The 22,089-nt window shown below is 37.6% G+C and overlaps 1 protein-coding gene across 2 annotated transcripts in view; it reads left to right on the top strand.

Moving 5' to 3' along the window:
• ARMC1 (armadillo repeat containing 1) overlaps positions 1–17,675 on the top strand; it is a 33,799-nt gene extending 16,124 nt beyond the window's left edge. For both annotated transcript variants that reach the window (XM_053984236.1, XM_053984247.1), the window contains exons 4-7: positions 11,124–11,313; positions 14,604–14,720; positions 14,803–14,877; positions 15,417–17,675. In XM_053984236.1, the coding sequence (XP_053840211.1) occupies positions 11,124–11,313; positions 14,604–14,720; positions 14,803–14,877; positions 15,417–15,608 (574 nt within the window). In that variant the 3' untranslated portion in view covers positions 15,609–17,675. The remainder of the gene's footprint in view (positions 1–11,123; positions 11,314–14,603; positions 14,721–14,802; positions 14,878–15,416) is intronic.
• The last annotated feature ends 4,414 nt before the right edge of the window (positions 17,676–22,089 follow it).

The following is a 22,089-nucleotide window of genomic DNA, read 5'->3' as shown; positions in this document are numbered from 1 at the left end:
AGGACATTGATACATGCTTAACACTGTGAGGTTTCTCTTCCCCTGCCAGTGTCAAATGTCTACAGTTGGTTTACAATGACCTTGTCCGCAGGTGGTATTTGGCCCTGGTCTTTGATCTTCATGGTAAGCATCCCAAAAAAAATGCAGATTTTTTTCTAAGAAACCATAAGTGGATTACCCTTTTATTATTTTTTTATTCCTAAATGCTGCTTGATCAATAAACATAGTAGGGTGCTGGTGTGTGATTAGAACTTAATTGGTTTCAGTTGGGTATTACAGGCAATAAATGCTACAGAGAAAAATGCCTGAAAAGATACTAATGATGATAGAGCCTTCATTAGTAGTTTCTGAATGGAGCTGTAATTTCAGAAGGAAGTGAATTTTATTCTGGAACAATTATGTTAAAGTATGTGATTCTCAACTGGATGTATTTCTATCCAGGAATATGTTTTGATACTTTGTTGTCTTGCAGTACCTGCTCTGATATCTTTAGGCAGGATTTTCATTGAATTTTGCAGTAGAAAGTCCTATCTAACTTGAAACAAATTAAAATTGTTAGCACATGCTGTATTTATACAGTATATCATCAACTTCCCACAACACTTTTTTTAAACCTTGTTGTATGCTTCAACCTATTTTGCGTGGGGACTGCAGTCCCTCTGACTAGAAATGAAGCTGCTAATACTGGCTTGCTTAAAAATAAAAAAGTCAGTTCCTTGCTAATAAATAAGTAGTTTAAGAGTAAGGAGAACAAGATGTTTCAATGGTTACCTACTTTGAGTCTCTACCGAATTAATGATATTAGCAAATTAATCAAATACAAAGCTTAGACACAGATATGTCTACATAGATTAAACTTGCATTCTTTTTTCTCAGGGACAGTTTGCTGCTGTAGTTTAATTCTTTTTATTCATACAGGCTTTGTTTAGGGAAGCCTGTATCTTAGAGCTTTAAAACCTTTTCTTTTCTTTTTTTTTTTTTACTTTTCTCCAGTAAATTTCACAGAAATAATCAGATGAACCTTACTTTTGAAAACTAAAATAAACAGTGGGGATTTTAAGATATAAATGGATTTTTCAGATAATTATAGAGTATAATCAACTGTTATTATATTATATACTTAGTGCTGTTAGCATGCTGATAACACAAGGAAGTGGTTGGTTTCCTTCAGTGTGTTTCTGAAATGCTTCTGTGCTGAGACTGATTTCAGCACTACCAATACTTCTACATGGTCACCACAGCATCATTCCCAGAAAGAACTAGGTTTTTAATGTCAGCATTTCATATCTTTCATTGTAAAGAATCAGAGACAGTTGTTGCCCTTAAGATAATTTTTTTTTAGCCCTGATTCAATTGGTTGAAACCCTATAATAAACATGATTTTTGCCATCCATGAAATTATTACTGTTCATTAGCAGGCAAGATGTTGGAATTAGTGACTGTGAAATTCAACATGGAGTTTGTCTTTTATGTGGACTCTTGTCTAGCAAATGCTGCTATGAAGCCTTTTGAGTTTAGTTGAGTTAACAGGCCCTGTGGGGTTTTTTTTGTTGTTGTTTTGCTTTTTTTTTTTTTATGTAGAGTATGTCCATATGGTAGATACCAAGCTGTGGGAGATCAAAAGTTGATTTTCCATTTAATGTATAAATAGCAAGAGTTAAACAAAATTGGATGAATAGCTGGGTTAAGCATATGGCATATGTTCAAATCCATTATCCCATTCTTGAAAGTTCATTCTCTTGTGATCAGAGGACAATGGAATGAATCAGGAAAATGTTCTAAGTATGGGTAACTAATCAATTTGCTAAATGTTTAAATTATATCACAGTTGCTGATTTTACAACAGCTAGTGGGATTGTACTGTGATTTTATTATTATTTACAACTTATTAATGTTTAGGCTTTTTTGTTTATTTGTTTTCAACAGTCTTCAGGACATTCCAGCAATTTCATGGGGTTTCTGTGCATCTTCAGGGTCAGTAGGTATATGATATAAACTGAGCTGGAAGTGGCATTGTGAAATCCAATCCTCACTCCTAATTTCAGTGGGTATGTCTTGTTAAGTACAAAATCAGCCTTAAGACATCAGATTTCCTTGTTTACTACAAGCTTTTTAGTTTAGTGTCTCCTGGTCACATTGTCACAGCTATGACATGGGTACTATGTGGAAAGCTTGCCAAGTGATGGGCGTCTTGCAGTTCTAGGGAGCAATCTAGGAAAATCTCTGTGACCTTGCCTTGTTTCTGTGGTGTAACCTACTTGGAGCACGTGACTGACACCACTGGAGTGTAGGCACGTAACACTACTGTACTCAGGCTGTGCATAGGTTCATTGAGCAGTCCACCTGCTTGGTTTTGGGGTTTGAAGATCCATCGTGCTGCTGCTTATTCTGTTACTTAAGGCTTGCCCAGTCCTACAGGTTCTCTTGTTTTTCTTGTTCTACACCTTCAATTTGGTTTTCCTGTTGCTAATCCATTACTATGCTTTCTATATTGTTATTGACCAACACAAGGATCCTCCTGTCTGTATTCTTCAGGATTTTGACTTTTTTCTTTTCAGAAAGCAGGTGGTAATCATTTTGTCAGCTGCTCTATGATATTATCTGGTCTTTGCTGTGTTTTGAGGCTAGAGGGAACTGAGGTGTAGCATGGTAGTAGCACCATACTGGGACTCTGAGAAAGTGTGTGCTGAAGTAATGCTACTCTTCAAGTTGTTTTCAAATAATGTGCCTGCTGCCTGGAATAAGTCAGGAGAGCAGCCATGTGCTTATGAGTGAGCCCACTGTACCATGGGTTGCATTAAAAACTTACAAGAAAGAGCAGCATTCTTGGAGATAAGAAAGAATCTTACCCTGGCACTGGAGCAGAACAGGCAGAAAAACAGCTAGATCAGATAACTGTCTTGAAACAGATTGCTTTTTCTCTAATACCATGCTCTTTCTTTAGGCTTGTCATTCATGCTTAAAGTTTTCATCAAAACCATGTCAATCACTGTGTCTCACTTCTAAAATCAAAGATTAGTGATTTCCTAACCCCCCCCTTACAGAATGTCACAACTCTTTGCAGCTTACTGCTCCCTTTAGTTACTGGAAACAACTTCTGTCTTTAAGTATAGGAAGAACATATTCCAAAAGAAATTGTTCACCTGGAAACAAATATATCAGTGGTTTTAAAGCACAGTGATCTAAGTATATGTTGACTAGCCATTTATTACCCATGACTAAATGATAAATATCTACTGTGTATGTACTTTAAACATTCTGATATGCATGCACTTGCCCAACAGTGATAAAACAGAGTGATAGAATTTGTGTCAATCCATGAAATTCTTAATTGTGCTTTTTGTGTCATATGGGCTACTATATGCATTGCAATGAATGAAGTTTGTTGCGGGAATAAAATTATGGTTGAAAATATCACTACTTAGGATCCTAGGGAAAAATACTGGGACGGTGCTTGCATGTATAAAGAGGACTGGGATCAAATGAAAATGTCTGTTTCTATGTGATGATAGGTTTTCTCTAACTTTCTGGAAAGGTGCTTGCATTACTCTGTAAATGAGGTCTCCTCAAAGTAGTGTTTTAGAAGGAAGAATTACACATTCAGTCCTTTGTTACGTTCAGTGATTTAGAATTCTTCTGTGACTGTAAGTTAAGTCAGAGTTTTTTATACTTTTAATTTATGAGTAGGTTATTTAAGATGGCATTTGCCAAGGTCTTGTCAAATATTGGAGCCTTAACTTGGATAGCAAAGATATTTTTGGTCTTCAAACTCTTCATGTTTGTTAGACTTGAATTGTGTAATGGATTCTCTTTACAGATCTGCATTTTAAGGTTCTACTTTCCATTACTATGTAAAATCCTTGAGATGTCGATATAGGAAATTTTACCTGAGTTAACTTTAAAATGTCAAGATCTGTTTCCTTAGTTTTGTGTTTAGAGTTTATCTTTCCTTCACCACTGTTAGCTACTTTTTGCTTTTTCAGAGCCGTTCTTTTCTTTGTGTTGGTTTCCCAGGTATTAGTGAGCAGGAGCACAGTGATGAGCCATACAGTGCACGTCCACCTTTTCACCTTTTCTGTTTGGCTGTACCACAGCCTTTGTCCATGATTTGTAAGGCTATATGTCGTGCTCCCTTACTTATGGGGCCATGCCAACTGAAAATATATATAGTGCAGTCACTCTCTGTGTGAAAAGTGTTGTTATGTAAGTGGTGTACTGCAAATGTACCATTCTCCTGTATCAATTTCCTTGCTTGGATCTTAACAGAGTTCTGGGCCCTGAGTTCTATCATAGAGGCTACCTCTGGTTGCCCTTTTCTCACAGGGGTTTCTCAGTTTAGACAAATGAGCTGTAGTTCTTCTCTGTGTATCCTGAGAATCGTAAAATATCCTCAGCTGGAGGAGAATCTCCAAAGACCATCAAGTTCAGCTCCTGGCTCTGCACAGGTCAGCCTTGAGGTGCAAATGATCCCCAATTCTAAACCTAGAATCTGAGAATGGTCTCTGTCTTTGGTTCTCTTACTCATGAGCAACCCTGGGGAAAACAGGCCCATCAGTACCAGGTTGAGATTGGTCTATAAATTACAAATTGAATACTCTTGAGCTACATCAGATTCAGATAAGAGAGTAAGAGCATAAACTACTGAGTGAGCTTATATACACTGACTTTTTGATCTATGTTGTGAAGTTACTTGAGATTAAAATACTTCTTTAGTTTGCCTGTGTGATCTCATCTTTGGCTTTATATTCTTATTTACCGAATACAGTTATTGCGCTAATTACAAAGAAATTTTATATTTTGAGTGAGAAACCTGGAAGCAGTGTTCTCCTAAAGTCACTGTTGTGTTTGAACCAGTGAACTATTGGATTTTAAGTTTTGTATTAAAAGTTTCTAAATTGTTATTATAAGGTAGTAATCTCAATAGTTTTTCTGTGATGACTGTGTGCAGTAAGATCTTGCTCTAAGCTAAGGTGGAACAGGTTGCCTAGGGAAGCTGTGGATGTACCACTCCTGAAGGTGTTCAAGGCCAGGTTGGGTACAGCTCTGAGTTACCTGGTCTAGTTGAAGGTGTTGCTGCCCACAGCAGGAGGGTTGGAACTAGATGATCTTCAGGGTCGTCTTCCAACCTTAACAATTCAAGGATGATTCTATGAAGGTGAAAACATCAGCAATACCAACTGACAAGTTCTAAGGACTTTGAGAATTCCTTCCTTTTTGCATCTAGTCTTGCCTTTAGTTCATGATGCCTAAGGAAAAAACAATTTAGGGCTGAGTAGTGAACTCTTGAGTCTAAATATGAGAGCAGGAATTTTCTGAAATCAGTCTTTCTAATTATCAATTGCATTAGAATTTTGTAAGCTGTCATGCATAACTCTTTGGAAGACAGTGTGTAAGGAAAATAGTTGGCAGGAAAGTTAAATAAATTTTTGCTTTACTTACATAAAAGCCTATCTTCTAAAATATTCTTAACATGAAAGATTAGAAATCCACAAGTAGGTAAAAAAGGATGTGCTCCATGTATATTGCTGTTTGAATTTGCTTAATGACTTCTTGATATGTGTTCACAGACTCACAGGGTGATTGAGGTTAGAAAGGACCTCTGCAGGTCATGGGTCCAGCTCCCATCTACTCAGGCATAGACACCTAAACCACATTGCCCAGAACCATGTCCAGGCAGCTTTTGTGTATCTCCAAGGATGGAGACTCTACAACCTGTCTGGACAGCTTCTGCCAGTGCTCAGTCACCTTCACGGTGGAAAAGTGTATTCTGATTTTTGAGATTGTGTCCATTGCCTCTGCTCCTGGCCTTGTCCTCTTTGCACCCCCTTCAGGTATTTATGTACATTGATAAGCTCCCCCCTGAGCCTTCTCTAGACTCAACTGTCCCGGATTTCTCTCCCTTCTCTCATCAGCCCTGTAATCATCTTTCTGACCCTTTTCTGGACTTTGCAGTGTGTTCATACATCTTGTGTACTGGGGAGCCCAGACCTGGTCACAGCACTCCAGGTGAGGCCTCACCACTGCTGATGAAAGGGGCAGGATCACCTCCCTTTACCTGCTGGCAGCACTCCTGCCAGTGCAGCCCAGGATGATCAATAACCTTTGCTGCAAGGGCCCTTTGCTGGCTGATTCTGATCTTTGTGTCCAACAGTTTCTTTGCAAGCTGCTTTCCAGCTGCTCACTCTAGGATTATGCCTGATCTGAATGGTGCCTGGGGCTGTTTTTCCCCAGATGCAGGTCTTTGCACTTGCCCTTGTTGAACTTGATGAGATGCCTGTTAGCCCATTTCTCCAGCCTGTTGAGGTCTCTCTGGCACAGCTGTCTGATGTATCTGTCACTCCTTCCTGTTTTGTGTCATCTGCACATTTTGTTAAGGGTCCATTGTGCCCCAGATAGTTAATGAAGGTGCTGAACAGAATGGGACCTGGTGTTGATCCCTGATTTACACTGTTAGATTGTGCCCTCCAGCTGGGCTTCATGGCCTTGATCACGACCTTCTGGGCCTGGCCATCTAGCCAATTTTCAGTCTACATCACAATCTGGTCAGCCAGTCCATCCTGCATCAGCTTCTCTGTGGGGATTGTGTAAGGGCCAGTGTCAACAGACAGTACCCATTTGCTCTCCCATCCTAGTGAAGCCAGTCATTTCATTGTAGAAGGCTCCTGGGGTACTGCAGGCATGACTTTCTCTTTGTATATCTGGGCTCATCCTTCCTGGGCACCTTCAGATTTTTTCCATCACCTTCCCAGGTGTTCAGAGATTATCAGAGCCTTGAAATTTCATGAGTGGACAATTAACTCTGTCATCTTATTGTGCGAAGCAGGCAAACTAAGCAAGTACATCCAAAAGCAGAATTACTACAGAAGTGAAACTTTTGGAATTAAATGACATAAATCTCCTTTTTATAGCGTCTGGGATGTAATTGAGTCTTGGGTAAAGAAAAATCTCCTCTTTTATTTAGAAACCTCCTGTGTCAAGGTTATTAGCTCAGTAGAAACACAGTAATGAAATGCTGTTGTAGTGTGTTTGCTACGTGTTTGGCTAATGTGTCTTTAGAGCAGATGCCACTAAGGAAAGGCAGGTAATAGTTCCTGTGCTTGTGTACAGGGTCTGCTCTACTTTGAGCAGGGTTACAGTTGCATGTTTCCTCTGATGCAGGAATTAGTATGTATTTACAAGTATGTACACACGTTTATTTTTAAAAAGATGCATAAAATATTATAGCTTTAAAAAGGATAAGATTGTCTTTTACAGACTCACGCCCCCATGTATGTATTTATAAACCCATTTATGTCTTGCCCTTCTCTAAAAGGGGAAAATCACTATATTAGTCTTTCTCAGTCTTTGTCCTTCTTCTAAAGGAAGAGACTATGTCTCTGTTACCCTTGCATCAGATGAAGCTATGGTAGGAAGATTGTCATGCTCTTCTATTATAATTTATGATGCTGTGTGTTTACTTCAGTCACAGCCATAATGCTGTACACTGCTTCCACATTATTTCCTAGCATCCATACTCTGCCCACATAACACATATTTGGAGTTCTAGCCATTAGTTTTCATGTCCTTTAAGGTTAGTGAAAACTTTAAAAAATGTCTTGCTATGCTATTAAAACCTCTGCAGCACTTGGACCATGTTTAAAAAGTTATTTTTAATAATAGTTAGAAAGAAATAGTAGAAAATGAGAACTGTTTCTTGTATCCTCTTATGACAGATATAGCACGTGTCACTTGGATTCTGTGTTCATATTTCTTACACAGCCAGCCTTGGGTGAACATGATGGAAGGACAGGCAGCAATCTAGGATGACAGGAATTCAGGAAGACAGTGAAAACTAAAGGCTTGGGTTTCTGACAGGCATCTTCTGAATCTTGCTGAAGTAATGTAAGACATTACTGCCTCTGAAAGAGATGGTAACCAACCCTTGCCAACTGTTACTCTGCTCTAAGTAGATGCTGCCATTTCCCTAGCAGGGTAGCAGAACACTAGTCGTAGAATCACAGAACAATCACAGCTTGGAAGGGATCTCAGAAGATGATCTGGTCCAACCTCTCATGGGAAAGGGGACCTAGGTGAGATTATCTCATGTCCTGTCCAGCTGTATCTTGAAAACCTCCAGCAATGGGGGCTGTACCATGTCCCTTGGTGAGATTGTTCCAATGATTGATTGTTGTCAAACAAGCTCTAGCTGCACAGTGAATTTATAGTATGTACCTGCACTTCAGTGGTGACTAAAGTGCCATACTGGAGTGGGAGAGGGAGAAAGGGCAAGAGTTCCCTTGTGCTGCTCTGATGGTGGCAGGAGGATCAGTCAGACAGGTGTGGACAGTGTTATCTGAAACTACTGACACACAGGTGCTGGCAGGGCTGTTGTCAGTGCCTTCAGAACTTATTTTCTGTGCAGTTTCATTGTATTTATTTTTATTAGCAATATAGTATGTAAGGAAACAGACTCACCATTGAACATCACCTTGGTTTTGCAGCCAAGAGGGTTTATTATACTTGCTTCCAGATAGGAATTTTTTTTCATTAAAGATCATAGAGTTATAGAATAGTTTGGGTTTGAAGGGACCTTTAAAGGTCCTCTAGTCCAAACCCCCTGCAATGAGCAGGGATATCTGCAACTGAATTGTCCAATTTGATGTTGAATGGTTCCAGGTTTAGGGCATCTACTGTTTCTGTGGGCAATCTGTGCCAGTGTTTCACCATGCTTATAAAAAAATCCCTTTAATCTGATATTAAGATGTAAATGTTTCTATTGTTTTTACAGCTGTTGCAGAAATTGCTTTAATGAAACAATAACAGGTTGCTGAAAACTTGTATTCATTCATTTTGCCAGTACATTTAAAATTGTAGAAGGTTTTGTCAGGAATTTTGGGCATCTTTCCTTAACTGAGTTGCTGAAAGTGTAGTATTTTGCTTCTGCAGTTTAAAACTGGTGTACACCTTCACTTGGGATTGTTTTTCAATCTGATACTTCTCAGTGGCAGCCATTGTCCTTGCCCCTGTAGTGTAGTGTCTGAGTTTCTTGCTGCTTTTTATTACACAGTCAATTGCTTATTACTGATTCTCTTTAAATAAGATTAAAGTCTTGCATTTGGGTTTTTTTTAAAGGTAGTAGGGGTAACTTAGTGGCAGGTAGTGGTATTCCTCTGTTTGGAAAAATACAGGAAATTATCAGAGTATCTTTTTTGAGTGTGTGCATGGTGTGTGTATACACATAAAATTTATCAGTATAGACCTGTTTTAGGAAGATCTTGGAATAACTGTCAAATAAGACCCAATTTACTTTTGTGTTTTAAAGTCAACACGTTGTTTCAGTTGTGTAGTTAATAGCAGATCATTAGTTTTCAAGAACTGTGCCAACTATAATGTTGGGAGAATAAAACATATATAAAAATCACTGTTGATTTTTTGCTTTAGGCACTTGAATATTTTATATTTGCTGACATTGTGACAGCTTTAAATTCTCTTTCTTTTGCTTAGGTTAGTATATATATGTGTATATATACACACATATATATTAAGGCAAATATTAAGGACGCTTTATTTCTCATTTGTCTTTCTGACTTTTTTTTAACTCTGTGGTGCAATAGTACAATTATTTTGAAGCAAAACCCCTTACCAACTCCATAGTAGGTGCTGTAGGTGGAATAGTGACATTTTCAATAGTTTGCTTAGCGAGCTGTGTTTAAACTTACCAAAAAAATAAAACTCCTCTATTGTAAATCACTTGATATGGATAGGATTGGTGTTAAAAGAAATTGGCAAAACTAATAGGTGGGTTAATTCCTTAATCTCTTTAAGCTATCACTTCAGCAAAAGCTGATTTATTACTTCCTCAAGGCATCCAGTTGCATGGCTTTATCATCAATTCTATTACTTCGCCTAAGAAATTAGGGAAGGATAAAGTTGAAATCTTTGTGAGTTCTCAGCACTTGTTTCTGTGAATTAACATAAGTGATTTCTCAATATAGGAAAGCAGAACATAAGCATGTATTTAAAACTGAACATATGTTGGAATGCTTTCCCTTTTTAGGTCTTGGTTATTTGCTTATTACCACTTTTTTCCCTTTCTTTTTTTTCCCCTTTCAGTGTTGTTAATCTACTGAATTATCACAAGAACTGACATTTTCCTTTCTAAATGCGTGCTGTTCAAAACAAGGTGCAGAGAAGTAAAAAAAAAAAAGGCTAGCTGAACCCCCACAAGCTGAGAACTCCTAATATGCTTGCTTTAGTATTCTCCCTTGTCCATATGGTAGGATGGAAAATGTGTTTAATGTCTGGTAATTAAGGAAGTCAAATGGAAAAAAAAATAAATCTAAAGGTACTTGTTACTTACTTAGGGTTTGTTAAACAAAGCAGCAAAGCTGTCACTCATCATTTAAAAATTAATTGCAAGTTGATGCAGTAATAATTTTGTTTCTACACAAAGCTTGAAGTCACTGGCGTAATTAAAAACAGGGCTGAATTTGGGCAACAGATTTATATTAATACCTTATTAAAATTAGTTTTAATTAAATCTTAACAATTCAATATATGTTGATTCTATTATCTACTTTTTTTGATCTAAAAAATGCTATCATATAATTCATACCATAAATTTTAGTCTAATCAGGAATAACCTTTGGATTCTTGAAGAAAATTTGTGTTTCTGCTGTGCTGCTGATGCTCGGTATCTTTGGAGAAGAAAACTTTGGGAAAGATGCCAGTTCTACAGAGAAATTATTTTTATTATGTAGCAAGGAAAGTGGGAAACAAAACATGTCACAAGGCAATTGGAGAAGTTCTGTTACAAAAAAATAAAGCCGAACACAAAGTAAGCCGAGCATTGACCGTGTACTACCATGTTTGGCTTGTAGTTGTCAAACTGATGTAAATTGTATTCATGTTGTTTGAGAACAGACCTGTTTATAATGAGCATAGAATCAACAAACTGACATAAAAATTGGATTCAGGAAAAGAAAATAGTTTTACCCAATTTCTGCTCTCCCCACTTAACATTTTTGCCACGTCTTGACTGTACCACATGGTATATTCCAGTTCCAAGGATGTAATCAATAGCTTTTTGCAGTACTAATGTGAAAACAAATACTTGGAAATCTTAGTCCCTTTTTTCCTTTCAGGACCACCACACCAGGAGAGACTAAACTTCTGGCTTCTGAAGTCTATGATATTCTTCAGTCTTCCAACATGTCAGACACGGACAATGTGAATGAGATGAATTATCGTCGGCGGAAAGCACAGTTTTTCCTTGGCAGCACAAATAAGCGTGCCAAGACAGTGGTTTTGCATATAGATGGCCTTGATGATTCGGTAAGGAAACCTTCAGAGTTTGTGTAAATAAGGCATGCTGTTCTGAGATTTATTTTAACCCCAGAAACCCAGTGAGGCTCCTTGTGTGGGATCATCAATTGTCAGCAATTTCTGTGAATTGTATTTTGAAGCATGAGATATTTATAAAGTATTACATAAATTGCGCTTACTCAGAACACCTAAAGAAGATGCTTTAAGGCAGTTTTCTTGGTGGTTTTTCAAGAAAGAATGGAGTGAACAAGGTGCCTTCAGCATTTTTCACTTAAGGATCTCTTGTGGTTGTATAAGTGTGTTTATCTAAAAAAAGTTTCCTTTTAGTTATGAGAGATTTCAGACACTGGGAATTTTTTTAATATTCTTAATTTAGAAATGCTGTATTTTCTTTGAGCTGGTTTTGCTGCATCTTTTCATTGTCTGTGAGATCTTTTCTACTGTAGTGACCAGAATGGCATTTGAATTAATGAGGTCTCACTGAGTCTTTATGTAATGTCAGAATAACTTCTACAGATTTATCTACCATACCCCTGTAGATAACACCCCAGGGCCATGTTTGCCTTTTTACGGCTGCCAAACAGCATGTAGGCTGTTTAAGCATGTTATCCACAAGTGCCCTCCGGACTCTGTATCTTTCAGTTTTGTACCCATTTTAAATGATCAAACCTGATCCTTTGCTTTGTTGCTTTACATTCTGCCAAGTAAGCATGTCCATGGGCCCAGTTTACCAACAGCATACCCACTGTTCTGTTTTCATGAGACCATAGTTAATTCCTTTAGAAATAACATGCTGCTCTAACTCACTTTATACAAATATTTTTTACAGTTTTGGCCTTCCAGCACTTGCTCTATCTAGAAAGGCAGTGCTTTGTCAACACCATTGGCTTTTCTATTCTGTGATTTTTTTTTTTTTAATTCAGTCCCATAGGTTGTTGTTTTTAAGCTTGTAGTTGATTTGTTTGTTCACAGGTATCTCCAAGCAAGAAATTTCATCCACTTCTACTTCGTGAGTTTAGGTATTTTGCTTGTAGTCCAATTCTATCTTAAAAGCATGTCTTTCTCTTCAACAAATGGAACTTAGCAATATTTGTGGAGTTTTCTCTCTGCAATGCTGATTTAAAGGTATTGTGAAAAAGCATAGAGTGTTTAGATACTCATCTTTAGAGAGCAAAACTGCAGGTAGATCACACCAGCATGTTTTCCTAGCTTGTCGTTAAAGGAAAATCTGGCTGTGCAGAGGCTGAAATAGCTGGTGTATGTAGCTCTGTATTTCATCAGATATTAAAGAAATGTTATGAGGTGCTCACCAGAAGTTAAACATCCCCTTAATGCTGTTTTAAGTGTTATGATAAGTTGGAACTGGGAGGGTAGTAAAGCTTGTGAGCAACAAAAGCTATTTAGTTTCATTCAATAGTTCATTCCTATAATTCTCTGCTATTAAGTAGAAGAGAATATTAGGTTGCACGCATGAGTTTGAAAAGGCATAGTGAGTAAACACAGAGCTTTAGACATGGTGTTCTCAGTCATTTACGTTTGTAAATGGAAGGTGCTGTTAGGAATGGTTGCAGGTCCTACAAATGCTTGTGGATTTCGAAACCTCAAATAGTAGATAATGGATTGTTTCAGGAAGAGAGGGGAAAGGTCGTTCGTTGTTTAATGTGTTGTTTTAACTTTAAGATCTAATAATCAAATTTGGTGATAAAGGTAAAAAAAAGGCAATAACTCAGGAGTTTGTGGCATGCCTCTCAGTCAGTTTTCTAGTCTGTACATTATAAGTAGTATTTGTAAGTGGCATGGTAATCAAGGTTTGATGTGTAAGGAAATAGCCTAAATTTTACCTGTGCCCATGCTTCAGGAGTACCATGCAGAAGTATATTTAGTTGTGTATTGCTGGGGTTTGTGGCTACCTGCCAGTCAAATGCCTTTTGCAAAGTATGTCTGTGCAGCAAAGCTGGTGGCTGCCCAGCTGCCAGCTTTTTAAGGAGTTTGTGTGGACCTTAAGTTTTGTCTTTTAAGAAATGATTCACCAGTTATCTGATCACTGAAAGCCTCATTTCGAATTAAACTGAGGTGCCTATGATTCACCTGGGATCTTAAGAGTAAGAAGCTGAATTGTCATAGAATTACTACACACCGATGTATGAATTTATTTTTTTAGGCTAAGAAGCTATGAAAGTGTTGCTTCCTATGTCCAAATATAGGTTTCAGCTTTCACTTGTGTAAGGCAGCCTATCATCTTTGCATCAAATATTTCCTTTCTGTAGTAAATGTAGCCTGACAAAGTTATTTTTTGGAAAATGCAAAAATGTTAGCTATTTCAATACATAAACTTATACAAATGAATTGTTTCAATACATATGCTAAACTGCTAAAAAAAAAAAAAACAAAAAACAAACTGCTTGAGTTCATTCTTCCAGAGATTAAAAGAATTTAATTTGCTTGTTGTGCACACAGTGAATACTGACTAGTGATTATTTGGTAACTGATGTAAATATACATTGAAATAACTAATTGTTTAAAACCTTGCTGGGGAAAAAAAAAAAAGTTAAGTATATAATTATTCTAAACCTTTGTAAAGGCTGTCAATTTTTCTGATAGAGTCCATCATTTTTTATCCCCTTCTGTGCTAGCAGTCTCTCCAAGTATACTTTAATTCTTTTTGTTGCAACCATCTTGTGCAAATATTAAAAGGGAAAAAAAATTGAATATTCTAAGCAGATGCAACTAGTAGGGGTCAATGTAATGTTACAGCACAGTAGGTGATGTCCACTTGCTTTCAACATAACACTCTGTGGGTTATCAACCAAGTATTTTCCCTTTAAAATAAGAATTAGGCATGTACTGTGCCATGATGTCTGTGAGCTGCCACAGATGAAGCAGCTGAAAGATACAACAGCTGCTTTGATGCATTCAGTCAGTATGGAGCCAAGGTGTCTGATAAATAGCAACTTAAACACTAACTACTCATCAATGAGCACTTCAGTCAACCAGAACTTAACTAGAGGGGACTGTTTAGCTGATCACACAGAGAAAAACATTCTTTGCTTTTCAGCACTTTTCTCTAATTATTTACAGTTGATTCCATCCTTCTTTGACTTCTAAAGTGTAAGCAAATTTTTCTTTTGTGGCAAGAGAGTCTAATATTTGTGTGCTGAAATGTGCGTTGTAGTTTTTCTATTACTCAACCCCACTTTTGTAACCATGTGCTTTGAGACATACAGGACCACCTTAACAATTAATTGTGAGCATTTTCACATGGTATGTTTTTCAGTTGTGGGACTTCATTTGTTTTTCAGTCTCGAAGGAATCTTTGTGAAGAAGCCTTGTTGAAAATTAAAGGTGTTATTAGTTTTACCTTTCAAATGGCTGTTCAAAGGTGCGTGGTCCGAATTCGCTCAGATTTAAAAGCAGAGGTAAGTGCTTTGTAACCCTCCAGATCCTCACATTATTGCATTCTGTTGCACTGAGCTCTTGCTTTTTTCTGTGTGTTTGTAGGCACTGGCAACGGCAATAGCATCAACCAAAGTTATGAAGGCACAGCAAGTTGTGAAAAGTGAAAGTGGTGAGGAGGTAGGATCTCTATCTTTCTAAATACCAATTGTTACAGCTTAGCTGTATATTCAATATCAGCACCTCTGTGCCCATAACATCTGGTAGTAGGCAAAATTCTTTAACCGTGAGTGTTACACATCCAGTACAAGGGGGATCAAGGATATCCTGTGTCAGGATATGAATCCATAGAACAGTTACATGGAAATTATTGTTCAGAAGAAGGACAAAAGTACTGTAATTGATTATCACCATAATGATATGAAAAGGGTCACAATGAGCGTGATGAGTTTTTTTGGTTGGAGTTGCTGATGTGCTTTTGTTTCACACTCCTCTAAAAGGTAGTTCGTATTTACTTGATACTTCCCTATTATGCTGAAGAATTTCTTGTGTATCTTCTAAGCATAGTAGGTTCCATTTATGTTCTTGAACTATAGGGCAGTGGGGAGGAGTCTCACAATGTGCATGCCTGTCACCCTGAACATGTATATATTATAACTTTGATTCATTCTTTTAAGTTACAACATTTGACATAATTTTAATCTGCTGTGTTTTACCAGATGCTAGTTCCGTTCCAAGATACTCCAGTGGAAGTAGAGCAGAACACAGATCTACCTGAGTATTTGCCAGAAGATGAGAGCCCTACTAAGGAACAGGACAAAGCAGTGTCTCGTGTTGGGTCACACCCAGAAGGTGCAGCCAGTTGGCTCAGCACAGCAGCAAACTTTCTATCAAGATCTTTCTACTGGTGACTTGTATTTGGTGTTGAAAGACTGTGTGAATGAACCAACAAGGGGGCCAGTTTTCCATTGGTGTGGTGAACTGCCAAGTGCAATTTGCAATAAATCATCACGAAAATTTTAGATTAAGCAAATGTATGCTGCATTTTACATTTTATTGGATGTTTAGCCTGATAGGGCAGGGGTCAAAGGACAGAGGCCTCCAATCAAATTGTTCATTCATTAGTTTTTCATGTAGATTTTATTGCTTCACTTTTTAAAAATGGGTCCACTCTTGTATACCAAATGTTTATGCTATACCTATAGAGCTTTAATTTGACTTCACATGAAACAAATGGTAGAGAGAATCCATTCAACTCGTCTCAGGGCCTCTGTGAAAGAAAATCCTTAATAGCTCCAGTTGGACATTGAATGAAATGCCCTTTTCATTTCTACATCCCTTTGGACTAACATCGTTTTGTTCAATTTTCTAGATTTTGACTCCAGAGAAAAATACAGTCTGCCTCTTTTTTTGGCCTTTGTTTTTGCCAGCCGTGTTCACAGCATGAGCATGAGGATCCCCTTTTGCTGTTAAATTAGAATCACTACAGACTTGAAATGTGTAACCCTTTTATGTATATTAATTTTTTTCCCAGCCTGCCCTTAACTATTGGAGTGCTTAAGATAAGAAAAAAGGGACTGAAAAAACATGAATTTGTATACATACATTGTACAGTAAATAAACTAGAACATATTTGTAATGATGGGTGTGACTGACTGATATATATATATATATACATATATATAACTAATAAATACCACTGACTGCTGTTTAGGCTAACTGGGAAGACTAGCAGAAAAAGCTGTGGTCTAATGTAGTGATGACCTATTGCAGCTCTGCCTGCAGAGAATAGAGGAATGAAGACTATATTTGATTAAGAAATGGTGTTTAGTGTTAGGAAATTTTAATGGTAACTAAAACTTTAAACTTGAAGTATAAAGCAGGACAGAATGCCTCTTTTGCCACAGTGCCACACTCGTAAATTTTGACTCTTTTTTTTTTTTTTTGTTTCCCCCTATCAATCCGGATATGCAATTACTGTTTCCTCCTAATGTCTTTCATGAGACTCCCATGAAAATACATCAGCTTGGCTTAAAAACATATGCAAATAATTGGCTTTGCACTGTAACTTACAGACAGTATAGGTCTAAAGATGTCTTAGTAATTCCTGTGAGCAGAAGTGATAATAAAAGCAAAACTTCTGTAGGTAGAGAATAACATATATCTGAACTGTTAGTAACCACTGTGTGTGAGAGGATTCAATACACAGTGCTTGAAAGCTGCTGTGCCCCTGCTTTGTTGCACCAGAGAAATACAGCTGAGAACTTTGAAACATGTTATAAACGTTGTTATACAGTGCTTTTTTGTGGTAATGTATTTGCTATAATATGAATCATATTTACCACTTGGAGACTCAGAAAAGAAATTTAATGCATCAAAGTTATTCTGTGCCTGTGCACAAGGAATAAATTAAAAAACCACACAGGCTGTCATAGTACTACAGAAATGCTGAGGATATGATAATGTAAAATAATAATAATGCAGATCAGAGTTCACCCACCCAGGTTAATTGTCATTTTAAGAAAAAAAAAGAAACCAAAATCTTGTTGGCAGACTAGATGTCTCATGTTTTTTAATATATCTAGTTTATTTTTGATTCAGGTTTACACGCACAGATTGAAAATACAGGCTTTTCAGGGCATGTATTGCTTTAAATATGTAATGCTCTTCATATTGCTGTCTAGAATGTTACAGTACCAAATGTGTTTGAAAAGTCCTCTGTTCTATAGCCATGAATGCAGAGTTTTGCTTTTCTGCATTAACATCTGTTTGCATTTGCATTACTGCACATCTATTTACTAAAAGACTACACCCTTTGGATATTAATGGTTCAATACCAGTAGGTATTACAGTTCGTTTGTGCATTCGGTCTGTAGGTGTGCTTTTATGACAGTATTGCAGCTCTTGTAGAACAGTTTAAGGCATCTGTAAAAGTTTTTGAAATACATTGTAAAATAATAAAGGATAATATAACTAAACAAAGCATGACTGGTGCCTTTTTACATGTCTAAAGAAAATCTGGTGCCTTCTTAAGTGTTCTGCCATTCTTTTAAGCTGCTTGTGGTTTTAGAAGTGTATTCATCTTTAATTTGACAGTGAGGAATGCAGATGTCCCGTTTTAGTGACTCCTTTGCTGTATGTCTTTGTATGTGTGTGTAGAACATGCTTACATTTCAAACAAAGTTTTTTGTAAAACGTAGGTAAGCAGATGATTCTTGAGGATATTATCTCAAATTGATTCTTAGGGGGCTTTTTTGGACATTAGGTTTTTTTTTAATAACTGATGTTATGTAGGTCATATTTCATTAGGGAAATTAAGAAAAATCAACACTTCTGGAGAAATTTCTTTGATAAAACTGGGGAGGGGGAAAGTCATAACACAGACTCATTAATTTTATCCTTGTACTTTTTCAGAGGTCAGATGAAGAATAAGAAAACCCTTTTGCTCTGACATAAGGATATGTCCAAAAAAAATTACTGCAGAATTAGAGGCTTCTAAAAAAAAGCTGAACTGGGAGATGTGGCATTGGTATTGCATTGCCAAGTTGCAAAGTACTTAGTTGCCAAGGAAGTCACTGCTTACATCACGGTGGAAGTTCCTGAATTGTCCTAGGGTTATTGCTGTGGAATAATCACTACCATGTTTCCTCATAATAAGAGTAAATGCTGATGGGATAGGTAGAGGCAAAATTGAGGCTCATAGCTGTGCCTCTGTGTGCAGCTGTCAAAGCACTGTAAGCATTTTGCAGTACAGTGAAATAAATTACACTCTGGCTTTCCCACTCCAAATTACCTATGGCTTATTCTGTACAAAAATAGCTGATGTGGCTGAGTTTTGCCACAGGCTGTATAAGCTGGTGAGGGGGGTACTGTGTGGGGCTAATTTGGAAGAAAAGATTGTCTACCTAGGCAGATGCAAACTGGCAGGTGTGAAGTACTCCTATAACTGCCTGCAACATAAAATAAAATGTGGGTGCGCTTTTTTGCCTCTGACAACGTTCTAGCTGTCAACTAGCAGAGTTTAAAAACAAACCTAATAAAAATTAGCAGCACCACTCCTTCCTGTATTCCTTTGGCAGAAGGCTGGATCATACAGTCTTTCCTGTTTCTTTGTCTGTACCTAATTATTCAGAGTTCCTAAAACGTTAACAACATCTGCCTGGTAAAATTAAGGGTTGAAAACAGATAGAGATGAGAATAAGGTCTCAACCCATCTCTGATGCTGTTTGTAATTCTTCAGGAAAAGTTGAAAGCAAATGATTTGGCAAAAGGGAGTGAGTGGAGGGGTCACTGGAGACTTCTTCAGTGAGGTACAGCATCTAATTAGCCCCAGGGGTGACTGCCTGTTGAGATTCCTGCTCTAAAGCTTAGTATGAAGCTAGTAGAAAAAGAAATTGTCCTATTTGTAGTTTACAGAGGGTAGGCAGTGGTCTTTGTTTAGCCTGTATCACAGATTTTGAATAGGGTTGAAAAAAGCTGATTCAAATTTGCAGTACTTTGCATTTATATAGATAGCACATAGAGAGCAAGTCTACCTCTGTGAGCTGACACGTGCCACATCAGAATTACATTATTTTAAAGTTTCTTCAAGTTATTGTTCATTTATGTGCATGCTGCACTATGCAAGTGATAGCAAGAGTTAGAGCTTCCTCTGTGGAATAAATGAAGATCCCTTAAAGCAGTTAAAGTCTCAAGATACAAACACATCTCAGAGGAGATGCACACTGTTAACAGATTTTTGTGCCAGTTGTCATGGTAGAAGTTGTTTATTGTGTTAGGATCTGAAGGCTGCTATCTGGATCAAGGTCTCAGCAGCGCTCTCTCTTCGTGGCTACCAAGATACAGAACTTGGTAGCTAAATAATTTCTGCAGTGTTTAATACTTGCCCAGTGGCTACAGTTCAGGTTGATCAGCCATGCTACTTGTGCTACTCTGACTATTGTTTCTAAGGAGCTGAATAAAATCACAAGCAAAACCAAACTTCATATGTCAAAAGCACTTCTGTGCCAGCAGTGCATAGCACTATGTCTGACTGGCATAACAAAGGTCTTCTAAGTAACAGAAATTTGAATACCACAAACCCACCACATGACAGGAGTGTTGTTTTCATTTCCTATCAGAGCACTGAGTTAAGTTTAAATACAGAAAATAAGGGGGTGCTGTTTGAGGAAACTTTGCTGTTTCAAACCTCTTCTCTTTGAGGTCCTTCAGGCTCATAACATGCTAACACACCGGTGCAGGGAATTGCTGTGTCAGCTTCTCCGTGGGAGCTGCCCCTCTGGATGTTTGCTGGTGAAGGCAGGGTGAGATCCCTTGTGAGCCCATGGCGAGCTAGCAGGGAGCAGCTGGCACACTGTTCACACCTAAGATCCCACAGACATGTGAACATAACACAAGGTCTTTAAAAAAGGGTTTTTCTACTGACCTCATTTTACAGACTGCACAACAGAATCTGTTTACCCAAATTGCTCAGGAATCCTGGGAAGTGCAAAATTTTGTGAGCTGTCTCTGATTCTTAGTTCATGCTTCACTTCATAAATAAACAGTTTCCATTTTAAGGGAGACCTTTGCACTGTCAACTTCTCTGGGCTGGAGTAGGAAAGTCAAACCTGTCACAAGCAACTTTCCTTATTGAGTTATACATTTGCTGCATCAGGATGTTGAAAGGCATGGTCAAAAGCCATTTTTCATCTCAAAATAGTCCTTACTTATTCGTTGAAGTTCTAGGTAGCAAAGAACTTTTGGTAACAAATACACTTTTAAATTGTTTAAAAAAAACCCAGCTATCTTTGTATATGTTATATTTCAAAAGCTTTGCACAACATGATCTATTTCAGCAGAGTTAAACATCACCCTGACCATGGTATTTGTGCTCTTTCCGACAATTACTGTTATTAGTTGGTTTTAATCTTTAACCTTTATCTAAGGAGGTGCTGTCTCCTTTCTAGACTCCCCATATACATAGTATTGTATATCTTATATAAATGTGGTGTTTCTTTTTAATTACTTGTCAAGAGCATGTTTTGGTTAAACTCCCTTCCTGCCCCAGTGTGTAGCACAGGTAGAAAGTGACAGCACACCAAAGTGTCCCTTTTGTGGTGTGACTTTTGGCTGTGCTTCCTTCACTGGGCAGGTATCCATGGTGTATTGTTTTGTATTTAACTACGTAGATGATCCAGCACAGGCAGTCCTGGTTTTGGGAAGGCTGGGAGGGAGTGAAAGGAAGCTGGAAGGCAATTCACAGGCCAAGAGACTTTGCATCTGCCAATGGCTGCTCCCCCTGGCCAGAGGAACAGCGCTAATTTAGCTTTACATGAGACTGTCTAAAGGTGAGGATTTAATTTGCATTACTGCAAGACTAATTTTTTTTCTGAATAAAAACTTAAACTGCCATAATGGATTTTTGACTGTAAATCCCTGTATTATTCATATGGAAGTCTCACATTCAATATTGACAATGCCATTCAGGTTCATAATCTCGGTATAAAACTAGAAGCTTATACGTGGTCCTTGGGTTTCATGGCTTTACCTCCTTTGCTACAACAAATACGTGCTGTAATGTTTTAGCAAATAACCATTATTGTTTGTACACTGTAATTCAGTGGGATGTAGTAAATGGCATATTTTAAGGAGTCTATTTCTTTGCATATAAAATACCTGTAAAGCTCACTGAAGGTGAAGAGTGGCTACTACTTAGCTCTCAATTGTTGGCTACATTACTGAAACAATGAAGATATATCACCCACTATAATAGGGAAATAGCAGCCATTTAACATAGGTGAGCATTAACTCTGTCATTTAGGCTGCTGAAGCAATCTTATTGTTATAGTCAATGTAGCTGCTTTTGTTTCTCCATATGTGTAGATGTTCTGGTGTATAAAATACATTGGTGTTTGTAACAGTAAATTACGTGTGCTGGAAGGATACTCCTGCTCTTTAAATGAAGTTATAGCCGAACCTTTCAATAGGCTAAGCAAATATAAAATAAATAATGACTGTTTTTTGAAACCTTTTTCACTGTTATGACTTCAACAATAAAAATTCTCTGCCATTCTGCAAAATTTTGTTCTAAGAAAAAAAAGTAAATAGCATTTTGTAAATAAGCCTTCACTGTGAAAACAGCTTCTTGATACATAATTTCACAGTGATTATTATCAAATAGGTGTGTGTTACCCTCTTCAAAGCTAGAAACCTGTAAATAAAAGCTGGCAATGGCTAGTTCTTCACCTGGGATTTCTCAGAAGTCATGCCCTCTCTGATATTATGTTTGTAGTTCATATTTGTGTGACTGGCTAAAGAAGTTAAGAATGTGCTGTTTTCCTTTTTCTTCAGCCTTCCACACACATCACCTCCAGTATAATGAAACTGATGTAGATAAAGCTAAATAGTCAG

Source organism: Vidua macroura, chromosome 1, assembly GCF_024509145.1.
Source record: "Vidua macroura isolate BioBank_ID:100142 chromosome 1, ASM2450914v1, whole genome shotgun sequence".
NCBI classification, from domain to species: domain Eukaryota; kingdom Metazoa; phylum Chordata; class Aves; order Passeriformes; family Viduidae; genus Vidua; species Vidua macroura.
Note: the sequence above shows the minus strand (reverse complement) of the source record. Positions and strands in the feature narration are given on the sequence as shown.